The following is a 12,571-nucleotide window of genomic DNA, read 5'->3' as shown; positions in this document are numbered from 1 at the left end:
ATACTTAACGTGCCGCATTAGGGACATGCGATTTTATCGGCTAACCGTTATATCGTGATTTTTTAATTGCGTGATACGTATATCAACGTATCATGATACGGGGATTTAAAAATATAAGCATATTTAGGTAACACATTACTTATTTAATTCTGGAATTCATTCATTTTTTTTTTAATCTTTCAAATTACAAATATAGGGACTCCAAAAATGTTGCAAGCGGTAAAAGAACGGCATCTTAGCAACCAAACATGCTATTACATAATATCAAAAGAATGGAAAAAGTTTTTCAAAATCTAATGACGATACCAGTCCCAAATATCAACTGGCTGACCTTAGATTGATTAATGCATATGTTGTTAATTTGACTTATTCACAAAAAATGAAGAGGGAACAAACTTTTTCATTATTCCCTCACAAATGAGTTGGAGGGGATATAATACGCACAGCGCTTGTGTTTGTATGTAAGTTTGTGTATGGGCGTGCGTGTTAATTTGATCTGTGGAAAACGGAAGTGACGCAATTTGCACAATGTAAATACAGTTGATTGAGGGCCTTTGATATAGTGACAGTTTTACAACCCTCAATAGCCTTGTTGTTTGCATGTAATATTTAGAAATATTTTTCATGTTTTAGTATCAGTATGTAAGATGGGGATGTGGCCTATAATTTATGACATTGTCCTGTTAAGTTTTTGCTTTTATCTAAAACGTTCGGAAAACGAAGGTGAAAAATAGTTTTCAATTTGCACCTGAGCCGAAGGCTCAAGCTTTTCTTCACATTTTGATTTAAACTTTTCAGATTTTCGACTTCTTCTCAAGAACCACTGGGCCAATTTTGACCAAACTTGGTACAAAGCATCCTTGGGTGAAGGGAAATTTAAATTGTTAAAATAAAGGGCCAAGTCCCCTCACAAGGGGAGATAATCAAGAAAAGAGAAAATAGGGTGGGGTCTTTAAAAAATCTTCTCAAGAACTACTGGGTTCAGAAAAGCTGAAACTTATGTGGAAGCATCCTCAAATTGTTCAAATCATGACCTCAGATTCAATATATATGAAATTAAATGCCACTGGGCCAGAAAAGCTGAAACAGATATGTCTGACCCACGTGGGAATCAAATTTTTACATAAATATATATTTAGAAATAATTTTCATGTTTAGTATCACTATATAAGAAATCTGGTAAAGAACAGAATGGTCAAAGCTTCTCATAATGGGCCTCTTTTTCTATTTCTAATGATCAAATATACCGGTATGTTTCGACCTCTGCATTTCTTAATATTATGAGTACAGATGTATTTATTTTTATGCCCCCTAAACGAAGTTGAAAAACTTTAACATTGCCCATAACTTTTGATAAAAATTTCATATGTGTATTCCTTGTGACAAAAAAAATTTGACCTTTTGACCTTGACCTTGGAGTTAGACCCACTTTTACATGAAAATTTTAAAATTTTACTTTGGCTATATCTTTTGAACAGTAGACACCAGGACATTTATACTTCACATATGTAATGTTTGTTAAAAAACCTTTCACTGGATACCAACAACCTTGACCCTTTGACCTTGACCTTGTAGATTTTGGTACTTGTGAAAAAACTTTAACCTTGGCCATAACTTTTGCATTTTCATACTTATATATGTAATCCTTGTGCAAAGACCCTTCATTGGATATTTTGACCCTTTGACCTTGACCTTTGAATATATTTAAAAAAGCAAACCTTGATCATAACTTTTAAAGACTAGGGCTAGTGCTTTCATACTTTACATATTTGATTCTTATGACAAGACCTTTCATTTGATAACAATAACTTTGATCTTGACCTTGGAGGTAAAAATAAACATTGACCATTTTTGACAAATTTAATCCTTGTGGCAACCCTTTCATTTGATATCAAAATGCTTTGACCTTGACCTTGGATTATATTTTTTACAAACATTAACCTTGACCATAACTTTTGAACAGTAGGGGCTAGAGCTTTCATATTTCACATGTGTAATCCTTGTGACAAGACTTTTCATTGGGTATCAAGAATCTTGACCCTTTGACCTTGACCTTAGAGTTTGACCTATTTTTTAAAAACTTTAACCTTGGTCATAACTTTTGAATGGTAAGGGCCAGCGCTTTCATACTTCCCATACGTAATCTTTGAGACAACGCCTTTCTTTAAAACCCAACAACCTTGACCCATTGACCTTGAAACGGAGTTTGTCCTATATTATAAAATGTTAACCTTGGTCATAACCCTTGAACAGGTGTAGCTAGCGTTTTATTTTTCGCATTTCTTGTGAAAAGGCCTATTATTTGATCTGCATTTGAGAAAGCTTAACCTTCGCTATGTTGCCATACGGGGGCATCAGTGTTTCACAAACACATCTTGTTTACTTTAAAAATAAATTTCTTCTTTCCATAGACTTCAATCCAAGCTTCATTGATTAGTAACTGCTTAGCTAGGTAATAAAATTTTTGAAAATTTCTCTTGATAAACCCTTTTCTACTATAAAATGCTTTGGAATTATAATTGATGGAAAATTTTTATATAAGGTTGTGTAATACGCTTTTTATCCTTTTCTGTTAAAAAATATTATTTGGAAAGGTATATAAAAATTAGGTTTTTTTTAATTATTGATTTTGTGTATTACGCTTTTTACGTTAAAATAAATGGAAAGGGTATTTAAGTTTTTTTTTTTTTTCAATCCAGAAAAGTTTTCATAAACCAATTTTAAATTGATATTTCGTGTGTGACTCATGGTTCATTTCATGCATATTAATTTCAGATGTGAAACATTTAAACCAGGTTTGAACGTACCAAGTTTTACAAAAGTTTGTAATATGCTTTTAATGGCAAGAACGTGTTTCTTTGAAAGTGTCTAAGCTTAAGTAAAATTTTAGATTGCTTTCCGAAAGCTGTGTATATTGGTATCTTGTTGCACTTTTTTATGCACTATAGTCTCAAGAGTTTACGGACATTGATACAACACAGATATGATAGACGCCTTAATTCGTGACAGGGAGATCAGAACGCGCCTTTGTTTCTGGATGCCGGTGTGTTGAATCTTATTCCATGTCAGATACCATCGACAGAGATATCAGATCTTGTACAATACGGGTCAAGAGTTATCAAATGTGGTCTTTAAATCGGAACAAATCTTAGGCATGCTTTGATATATTGCGGGGCAATACACAATATTTTCCAGCGACTGGACTTTTTTACGGTGTAAAAATTTCTCAAGTGTTCTCTCATTTGTTACGGAACATTTCTATTTGTGCCCGGATAATGCCATTATTTACGTTCTACCTGAGCGGACCTCTTCACAAGATTGAGAAAAGAGAATAATTATTTATTCAGTCTGTTTTTAAAAACCTCAATCGATTTGTTGTTATGAAAAAAAAGTATTCAACTCATTTAATTCATTTTCGCTAACCGTGTGGTAAAACGGAAGAAAACCGAGATTTGCCGGAGTTAAGGTTGACATTCATACAAGGGCCATAGACTTTGACATGAAATCTTTTGTTACAAATCCCCGTTTGGTATCGTGCGGTTAATCAACATTTAGTAGGACTGCTGCCACTCCGTGTGCTTTCTCGACTACCATACCGATATATACATACTGATAGAAATTGGATAATGATCTATATTAACAATAAAACAGCGCAAACGGAGCGTTAGCATGAATGAACTTCCATAAATTGAACGCGAAGCTGGATTCCCTATTTCTTTAGTGTTATATACTGATGATACGGACCTTAGCGCGCGGGGAGAGCGGTTCCTGGAACACAGAACTATTACACCGCTCACAGAGGCAACATCCAGCAATGACAAGACTCTCAGGAATCGGGGTTTTCTGGGCTCTACTGTCCCTCCTGGCTGCTGTCGGGGCCAGTTTTGGGTTTTACATGCCATATTGGTTAAAAGGACAACTTAATGGTGTACCCGTGTATTTTGGCGTTTTCAGACGCTGCAACTACCCACGAAGGACTGTTAATGATGAATTTGAAATGGTGGAGCAGTGTGGACGATATTCGAGTTTCAGTGACATTCCAAGCCTGTGGTGGCAAGTGGCTACCATTGCCGTGGGTACCGGATGTGGACTGGCGGTACTGATAGCCTTAATTGCCATTCTGGCTATTTGTATCAGAGGCATTATATCCCCTTTCATTGCAAAGATTGCAGGAATTTTACAGATGTGTTCAGGTACGTATCAGGCAGGCATACGAAGACAAGAAATGGCACATTACACTGGCTATTTTAGAAAAAAAGTACTTATGTTTAGTGCCCCCTTTAAAATAATTGCTGCAAAACAAAATAGATAAAAACTGGCATTAAAAAATAAGATTGTGTTTCAAGAACAGTTCCATTATACTTATATTGTGTACTGTGGTTTTGAATTCTCATTCAGTGGCTGGAGATGGGCTATATAAAGGAACCTTAATAAATAGAAATCGTCGAGATTAAAGGGCATTTTTTTGCTTAGATCATTTATGTAAAGAAGAAGAAATTGATGCCACAGCTGCTTGCTAGTGTTTGTATGTCAGGCCGTCATATACAATACAGACAATTGTCAACAGTATGCATGTATTTCTGATTCATACTCTTTTTATCGATTTATTTTTCCGAAGATTTTTCAGCCAACAATTAGAGAAAAATTCTGAGTCAGAGTATGGAAACATCATCTAGATCACTAAAACTGCTACAAAAACACCACATCCGTACGTGTAATCTTTACGCTTCATGGTGGGGGTATCGCCATGCTGATGAATTTATCAAAATCAAAGAAGATTTTGGCACCACTGTGTCAGGAATTTCATTCATGTTATCTTCAGTGTATTAGCACATGTAAACAGGGTTTAGGTAATGTCGTGATAAATGGGGGGTGCTGTAAAACTGACCTGGATTGTTTGTTGGTGTAAACAGATCACCCACACCTGGGATCCCTGTCACCTATCAGTGTGTGTTGTACCTCTGTAGAAAGATTATATACCTGAGGTCATCTATGTAGATATACACCTTGTGTCTCTGTAGCGCTGAATATACCTTATACAGGTTAAATACAATAGGGCTCTGTCCTCCTCTGAAACTGCGTTATGTATTTAAGGGGGTTTTGACACAGATGAGTTCGGTATAATAGTTCATTCAACGTAGAGTATTTAAAAGCTTGCGTATATGTATATTTGAGGGAACTGTATTGAACATCAAATGTGAACAGAAAATGTTAGGAACCGCTGCTCAAGAAAGGAGTGGATGACTGTATGTGCAACATTAATTAAACACTGGCTGTCCATCTGATGTCCCTGTTTTATTATATTATTTTTAGGTAAACCCAGGTCATAAAACAGTAATGATAAACAAGTGCCCCTCCTAAGACGATAAATCTACTCCGGCTAGTGGTATTGGTGACCTACACACGTCAGATTCGTAATCATCAGTGGTATATTAATTGGCTGAGGAACCTCACTTCTAGTATCGATCTCCTTTTGAGATTTGTTATCTCCTAAAATGGCTGCAACATGGCACTTATAGCCTTCTTCGTATGTTTCTGCTAATTTCTTGGAACAGTGGTTTCTCATTGCAAAGAGTGTTTATGCATGCAGATTTTGCATTTTCCCCCTACATGTATATTAAACAAAGATCCAGGAAAGCATGCCATAATGTTACCACTAAATTGATCCCGAGTCTCGATGAGATTCCTCTGTTATTTGGTGTCCACTGTAGTTAATATATGCATGGCTGTACATAAGTATCTTCATATGGTAGTTATACTTGTACTGTAGTACAAAGTTCTTAATCCATGAAAACTAACCAATTTTGTAAGAAGCAATCTCAGAGGGGTAAGGGAAGGAGGGCAAAACCAAAGAGAAATCCTCATCTGCCCTTTGCATTTCTCCTCTCCCTCTCTTATTGTATTTTGATGTCATTTTTACGACCTCATACTGAAAATTCTATCATGGTGTAAAAGAGTCAGGATTTGGTTTCCTTTAAGGAGGGACGAATGTGGCGTTCAAGCAGGTCTGATCGACGGATACATGAGATACTAGTATCTTATTTGAGCATCTGACTAGTGATATAGAGGGCCTGGCAGACTCAATTCCTGGATCTAATCCGTCTGTCTCTTTCTCTTGCTTAAGTTATACATGTAAACTCAAAACTCAGATTCAGAGATGAAAATATTAAGTGATTTTCTTCCTTAAAATACCGTTTATTTCTCTTCTTGCAACATGCACTTTTTACTGTGTTTTTCTCATCATCCTTACTTCACATATAGATATACATGTTCAAATAATTCTGTCTAACTTTTGACATTTTGTAAATAAACTAAGGTCTATATCTTTTTAAAATGAAACAAAGTATACCCACATTGGCCACAAGGAGCTGCGTGCGATAGAACAAAACAAGTACATGTATGAGGACTAGAAGTCATAGTTCATAACCACGCAAGGGTCATTTTCCCTAAAGACATTCAAAATATTTGGCCTATGTTGATTGATGGGCAGTGAGATTTGCTGTTTAGTTGACAGCGATATACCATCAAAAGTCAATCAATTATGACTTTATTTTGGTCATTGCCAGTATGACGTCCTCCCCCTTTCATTCCCCTACCTCCTGCTTTTAATCAGATTTGTGGTTATTTTGAATCTTAAACATTAACAAGTACCGTTTAGAAACGAAATACATATTCCAGTACATGTTTAAATGTAGTATTACGTATTTATATTTTTCCGTATTTGTCTAGGTTTACTGATTGGAGGGGGTCTGGCTATTTACCCTCATGGCTGGACCAGCGCCGAGGTACAGCAGGCCTGTGGTCAAACGTCCAGTTCTTATAAATTTGGTGAGTGACATCACAGACAAAGATTACTGGTCACAGTATCATGGTTACAATATGAAAATATTTTCAAAGGCTTTGAATCGAGTAAAAATGTATGTTACATATTGCATATAGGATGAATAAAAGAGGATAAGGATTGCCATATAATTAGACGGGGGGGGGGGGGGGTTTATTGTCAATCGTGTCTCTAAATTCAGGATACTAGTATTGCTTTATTCTTACTTAATCATTATTCGATGATAACGTTCATCCTCTGTTCTTTAACGCTTTTGATTTTTTGATTTTCCAAAGATATAAAATTTCGTATGAAAATGAAAACAATTTCAGAATAGCTGTCGGTTTAATAGTCAGATAGAAATGTCCTTTGCACTAGACAATTTTATAAATGGATAATAGACATTTATCCCAGTTAGAGTTGTCTTTAAAAGAGTATCAATGTGAGAGTTGCCCCCCTTAGTAGAGGGCCATTGAACCTTAAGAGTACCGTTTTGTTTTTGTTTTTTTCGGAAAATCAAACCGTCATTTATACGCAGTATATTATTTTTATAAGACTAAAAAATAGTGGCATCTTTATGAAGTTCATGTACTGCGATTTACCCCCTTGTAACAAGAAAATGAAATAAAAGCAGAACATTAATTTTCATCTGCAGCAAACACTTAAATCCAGTTAAATCGGCGTTTCTCAAAATAAACGTAAATTGGTGTAATTTTGCAACCGCCATCCTCTCTTATAGGTTAAATTGCCTTAAAGCTCTGCAGGTATAAACCGAAATCACGATAAATACACCAGAAACGCGGAGATAATTACTGCTTCCGACATCATTCTTTTCTGAATTTTAGCGGTCACATATGCCCCCACACCATGTAGCAACAGGAAACCTGACTTGGGTGCTTGTCGTTTGTACTTATCAGATGACTAATTATCAGGTTTGATGAAAATTTGTACACTATTTTAGGTGTAGTTACTGAGATTTATCGAATGTAACAGCTAAAATTGTGATACGAAAGACCGGGGGGTGGTTAGTGCCATATAGGAACTTTATTTGAATTGTCAAGCGCTATCTAAAATCATTCTTTTAAATAAATATATTCTTCAAACAAGATGTGTTTGTAAAACACTGATGCTTCCGTATGGTAACATAGCGAAGATTAACTTTTCTGAAATGCAAATATAACATGTTGGTACACAATTTAAGGACTTCTCACAAGAAATGCAATAATGATTGTGAAATATAAAAGCATTAGCACCACCTGTTCAAAAGTTATGGCCATGGATATGTTTTTGAAAGATAGGTCATACTCTAGAGTGAAAGTCAAAGGGTTGAAGTTATAAAGACAGATCTTGTAACAAAGGGTTACATATGTGAAATATGAAGCCCTTGCCCTGACCGTTTAAAAGTTATGGCCAAGGTTAAAGTTTTGAAAAAATATGTCAAACTCCAAGGTCAAGGTCAAAGTTGTTGGTTTCCAATGAAAGTTTTTGTCATAAGATTACATATGTGAAGGATTACATATATGAAGTCTGAAAGCTCTAGCCCTAACCCTTCCAAAGTTATGGTCAAGGTTTGTTTTTAAAAAGTGGGACAAACGTCAAGGTCAAAGGTTCAAAGTTCTTGGTATCAAATAAAAAGTATTCTCACAAGGACTACATATGTGACGTATGAAAGCCCTTACCCTTACCGTTCAAAGGTTTGGCCGAGGTTAACGTACGTAAATCTCCAAGGTCAGTTAGGCGGATTACTTTTTTTCTGGAATGGAAGGAAAATAGCGAGTTTTAGCTATGATTTTTTTCTAATTTTATTTTCACACTGTGGAAATAACATTTTGAAATTCGATGTTTATTTCACATTTCTACATGTACTTAAGGAGGCTAGGGGGTCAACAAATTATTTTTTTAACCACCAGATATAACTTAAATTTTGGGATATGATATCTTAAGCTGTCAACTATCATCTGACAAAGAAAAAAATGAAAAATAAATTTTAGTTTTAAAATTTGATCATTTTGTTATATCTTTATATCGAGCTCGTCTTCTAAAGGAGATCAAAATAGTCTAAAAATGGCCACAACCACCCAGCCCTTTTATAAAGATTATGATTATACAGTGAAAATGTCTAATCCAACACCTTTGTAATTCGTTACACTGTGAATTCCGACGGTAATTAAATTTCTTTCCCATTTTTCCATGATTTTTCACAATGTGCAGTCTGACACCAGCCGGTCTGTTTCGATATAGAATTAATCTCCCAATGTCAAATGACAGGTTTAACTGCAATTCATACACTGAGGATTTTGATTTTTTGGATTTTATTTTGTAGGTACCTGTACGTTCTACTGGGCGTTTTATTTGACGGCGGCGGGAGCTGCCCTCACTCTGTTGATCGCCATGTTTTCTTGTTGTGCCAGCACACCCAAGAGGGATCGACCATATGATGACGTGTAAAGCATAGAAAGTCACAGTGTTCAAAAACACGGATCTCAAGAGACGTCATCAGGAATTCAATAGCGTAGCTTGTAAAATAGAAGGGGCCCGGTTGAGATCTATTCGAGTTCTGTCAAAATCTATTATAAATCATGTATTGTTTGATGTTGCTTTTGAGCATTAAACTTTATATACTGATTTGTTTACATGGCGTGTCCACGTACAGATTCCGATCTGAAAAGGTCGGAAATATGCTGTGGTCTTTATCTGTAATTGGACTTTCACGATACTTAGGTTGGCGCCTGTGCAAGTTACCAACTTAGCATTTGTGTATGTTTCAAAGTCAAATATACTGTGCCTATATGTATAATGTATTTCGACGTTAAAGATACCCTTTGCAATACAGAGAGAGAGAGAGAGAGAGAGAGAGAGAGAGCGATGACAGCCTACAAGATTGGAAATGACAGTTGCATGTTAGAATCACATTTACGTCATGCAATTCAGCCGTGTGTCCGTATGATTACTGTGTCTGTACGGTGGTCTTTTATCTACTTGTATGTTCATTCTATAGCATTCTTTAGTATGTTTTCTTTTCTACATGAGATAAATACTAGTATAAAATAAATATGATAAACTTAATAATGTGCATATATTACCTTGAATATTTGTTGTATAAAAATGTTTATTAATTTATAATTATATATGTATTTTGTTTCTAGAATGTTTCAGAGACAAAATAAAGATGAAAGATAATTAAAAGAATTATCGAATTGTGGCTGGAAAATTCCTGATTCAGCGTTAATTAAAAAGTGTTAAAGCTAGGTGCGTCTCGGAGTGGGAAAGGATCTAAGAAAGATAACTCTAAAAATTTACCTTACTTTAAAATCCTTATGCTAGTATGGAGAATTACAGACATTCTTATCTGTAATTAAAAAAAATTACATCAAATGCAAACTGATGCATATTGGATTCCGAAACTTCATAAGAATCCTTACAAACAAAGAAACATAGCGGGTTCCAATAAATGTTCAACCAAGACTCTTTCTTTACTTCTTACTTACTTACAGCAGTGAAGGAGAAACCTCAAGAGTATAATGCACAACAATATATTCAAGAAGTGGTGTAAATCAGATGTGGATACTTAAAAATCCAAGGAACTTTTGGACAAATTGAAATCACAAGGTTTCACCAAAGTCAACAGCTTAAAAACTTACGACTTTTCAACTTTATGCACAACCATTCCCTACAATAAATTAAAGTCCAGGCTTTTTGATATCATTGACAGCTGCTTTTTCAATAAAAATGGAACTCGAAAATTTACGTACCTTGGCATAGGTCATTTGCAAAATTATTTTTTTTTTAATCATTCTGATTGTACACACAAGTACTCTGAAGTTGACATCAAAAAGATGCTCGAGTTTCTGATTGACAATATCTACGTTGTTCTTGGAGTCCGGGTCTTCCAACAATCTATTGGAATTCCCATGGGTACCAGTTGCGCCCCGTCATAAGGAGACTTGTTTCTTTATTCATATGAAGCGGAATTTGTGCAAAATCTTGTGCGTGAAAAGAAGAAAACACTTGCTGTGGCTTTCAACTCGACATTTAGAAAAATCGACAACCTATTGTCAATTAACAATGGTAATTTCCATTCTTATATCGATAGGATCTATCTCGGTGAGCTTGAGATAAAAGATTACCACAGAGTCTGACACATCTGTTACTTATTTGAATATTTTACTTGAAAAAGACGTTAATGGTAATCTTACAACCAAGCTCTTTGATAGACGTGATAACTTTAACTTTTCTATCGTCAACTTCCCTTATACTTATGCAGCAATAAACCTTCATCACATGCATACGGAGTTTATATATCTCAGTTGATTCAATACGCATGAGCATGCTCTACGTATGAACAATTTCTAAAACGAGGTTAATCATTGACAAACAAGTTGATGAAGCAAGACTTTCAGCAGTCTCGTTTAAAGTCATTATTTCATAAGTTCTTTGGTCGATACAATTATGACCTTGTCAGTAAATACAATTTATCATTGAGTCAAATGCTGAATGACGTTTTTCATACTATTTGTTAGTCCATTATTTATACACTGCATTTATGACGGATTTTTCCGTTATTTCCCGATCATGACAAGGAGCACGGCGGGTGTGACCGGTCGACAGGGGATGTTCACTCCTCCATGGCACCTGATCCCACCTCCGATTATTTGGTGGCCCGTGTTTGCTCTGCATGCTCCTACTTTGTATTGTTTTATCTTTTATAACTTTTATCTTGAAGACTGTTTTTTATCTCCATATTTTTCATGTGATGCTGAAACACTGATCGCCCCATATGCTTATGGTCAGGGTTAAAGTTTTCCGACAGTTTCAAGTTCCAAGGTCATGAGAACAAGAATTTTGCCAAAGAGAGAATTTGTAAATACAAGGGATACACGTGAAATTAATATGAAAGCTCTTTATAGCTAGCACCGACCAATTCAAAAGTAATGTCCATGTTCTTTAAAATAAATCAAATTCCAAGGGCAGGATTAATGATGTCAAAAACGGGTGTGTTCACGATCCCTCCTTCTAAATCTAATTGAATTATAGTCCACCAATTGAAAAAGAAGGAGCTACACTTAGTAGCAAATTATTGTCTATGGTTACACATTGGTTCACTTTCACATTTAACATGGCCTCCTATGGTAAGAAGGGGCCGCAAAAGAGAAACTAAGTTTGACATTGAAATATATAGGAAAAATCTTTAGAAATCTTCTCCTAAAGACCCACTGGACCAGAAAAGGTGACACTTATGTGGAAGCATACTGGGGTAGTGCATCTTCTAAATTGTTCAAATCATGACCCATCCACCATCCACGGTTTGTAGGGGAATCTGGTGGAAAACAGCAAGACCAAAATAACTCAGGTGAGCATTGCAGTCAATGGGCTTGTTTTTTTTGGGGGGGGGGGTGTTTCTTTTTTTTTAATGAAGGAGTCAGGTTAGTGTCATTAGCTTTTTTGCTGACATTAACAATGAAAGAATAAAATATTACTGACTACTGTTGCCATTTATATGATCCAAAAACTTTCTTTTTGTGTAAAATAGATCTCACCAAATGGCTTCTACCAGATACTACTAAAAGACTTAATTGACATAAATATTGGCTAATCCGAATTTCGACTATTTTTACTTAAATTTTTAGGGATTATTTTTTTAGGTGTAATTTAATCTCTCTCTCTCTCTCTCTCTCTCTCTCTCTCTCTCTCTCTCTTCTTTTTTTTAATTATGCATTTTATATTTTTTTTTTCACATATGGTCAGTCCCTT

The 12,571-nt window shown here is 35.4% G+C and overlaps 1 protein-coding gene across 1 annotated transcript; it reads left to right on the top strand.

The window, feature by feature from the left end:
• The first annotated feature begins 2,841 nt into the window (after positions 1–2,841).
• Positions 2,842–9,891, top strand: LOC134245537 (LHFPL tetraspan subfamily member 6 protein-like). Its single transcript, XM_062727818.1, has 3 exons — positions 2,842–4,193; positions 6,730–6,828; positions 9,144–9,891. Exons 1-3 carry the CDS (start codon positions 3,734–3,736, stop codon positions 9,266–9,268), a joined length of 684 nt encoding a protein of 227 aa, XP_062583802.1. The 5' UTR covers positions 2,842–3,733; the 3' UTR covers positions 9,269–9,891.
• Positions 9,892–12,571: the final 2,680 nt, after the last annotated feature.

This window comes from Saccostrea cucullata, unplaced genomic scaffold, assembly GCF_032062105.1.
Source record: "Saccostrea cucullata isolate Sc308-1 unplaced genomic scaffold, CSIRO_AGI_Scuc_v1 ctg71, whole genome shotgun sequence".
NCBI lineage: Eukaryota > Metazoa > Mollusca > Bivalvia > Ostreida > Ostreidae > Saccostrea > Saccostrea cuccullata.
The sequence above is the reverse complement of the archived record's forward strand: the minus strand, read 5'-3'. Positions and strand labels throughout refer to the sequence as shown.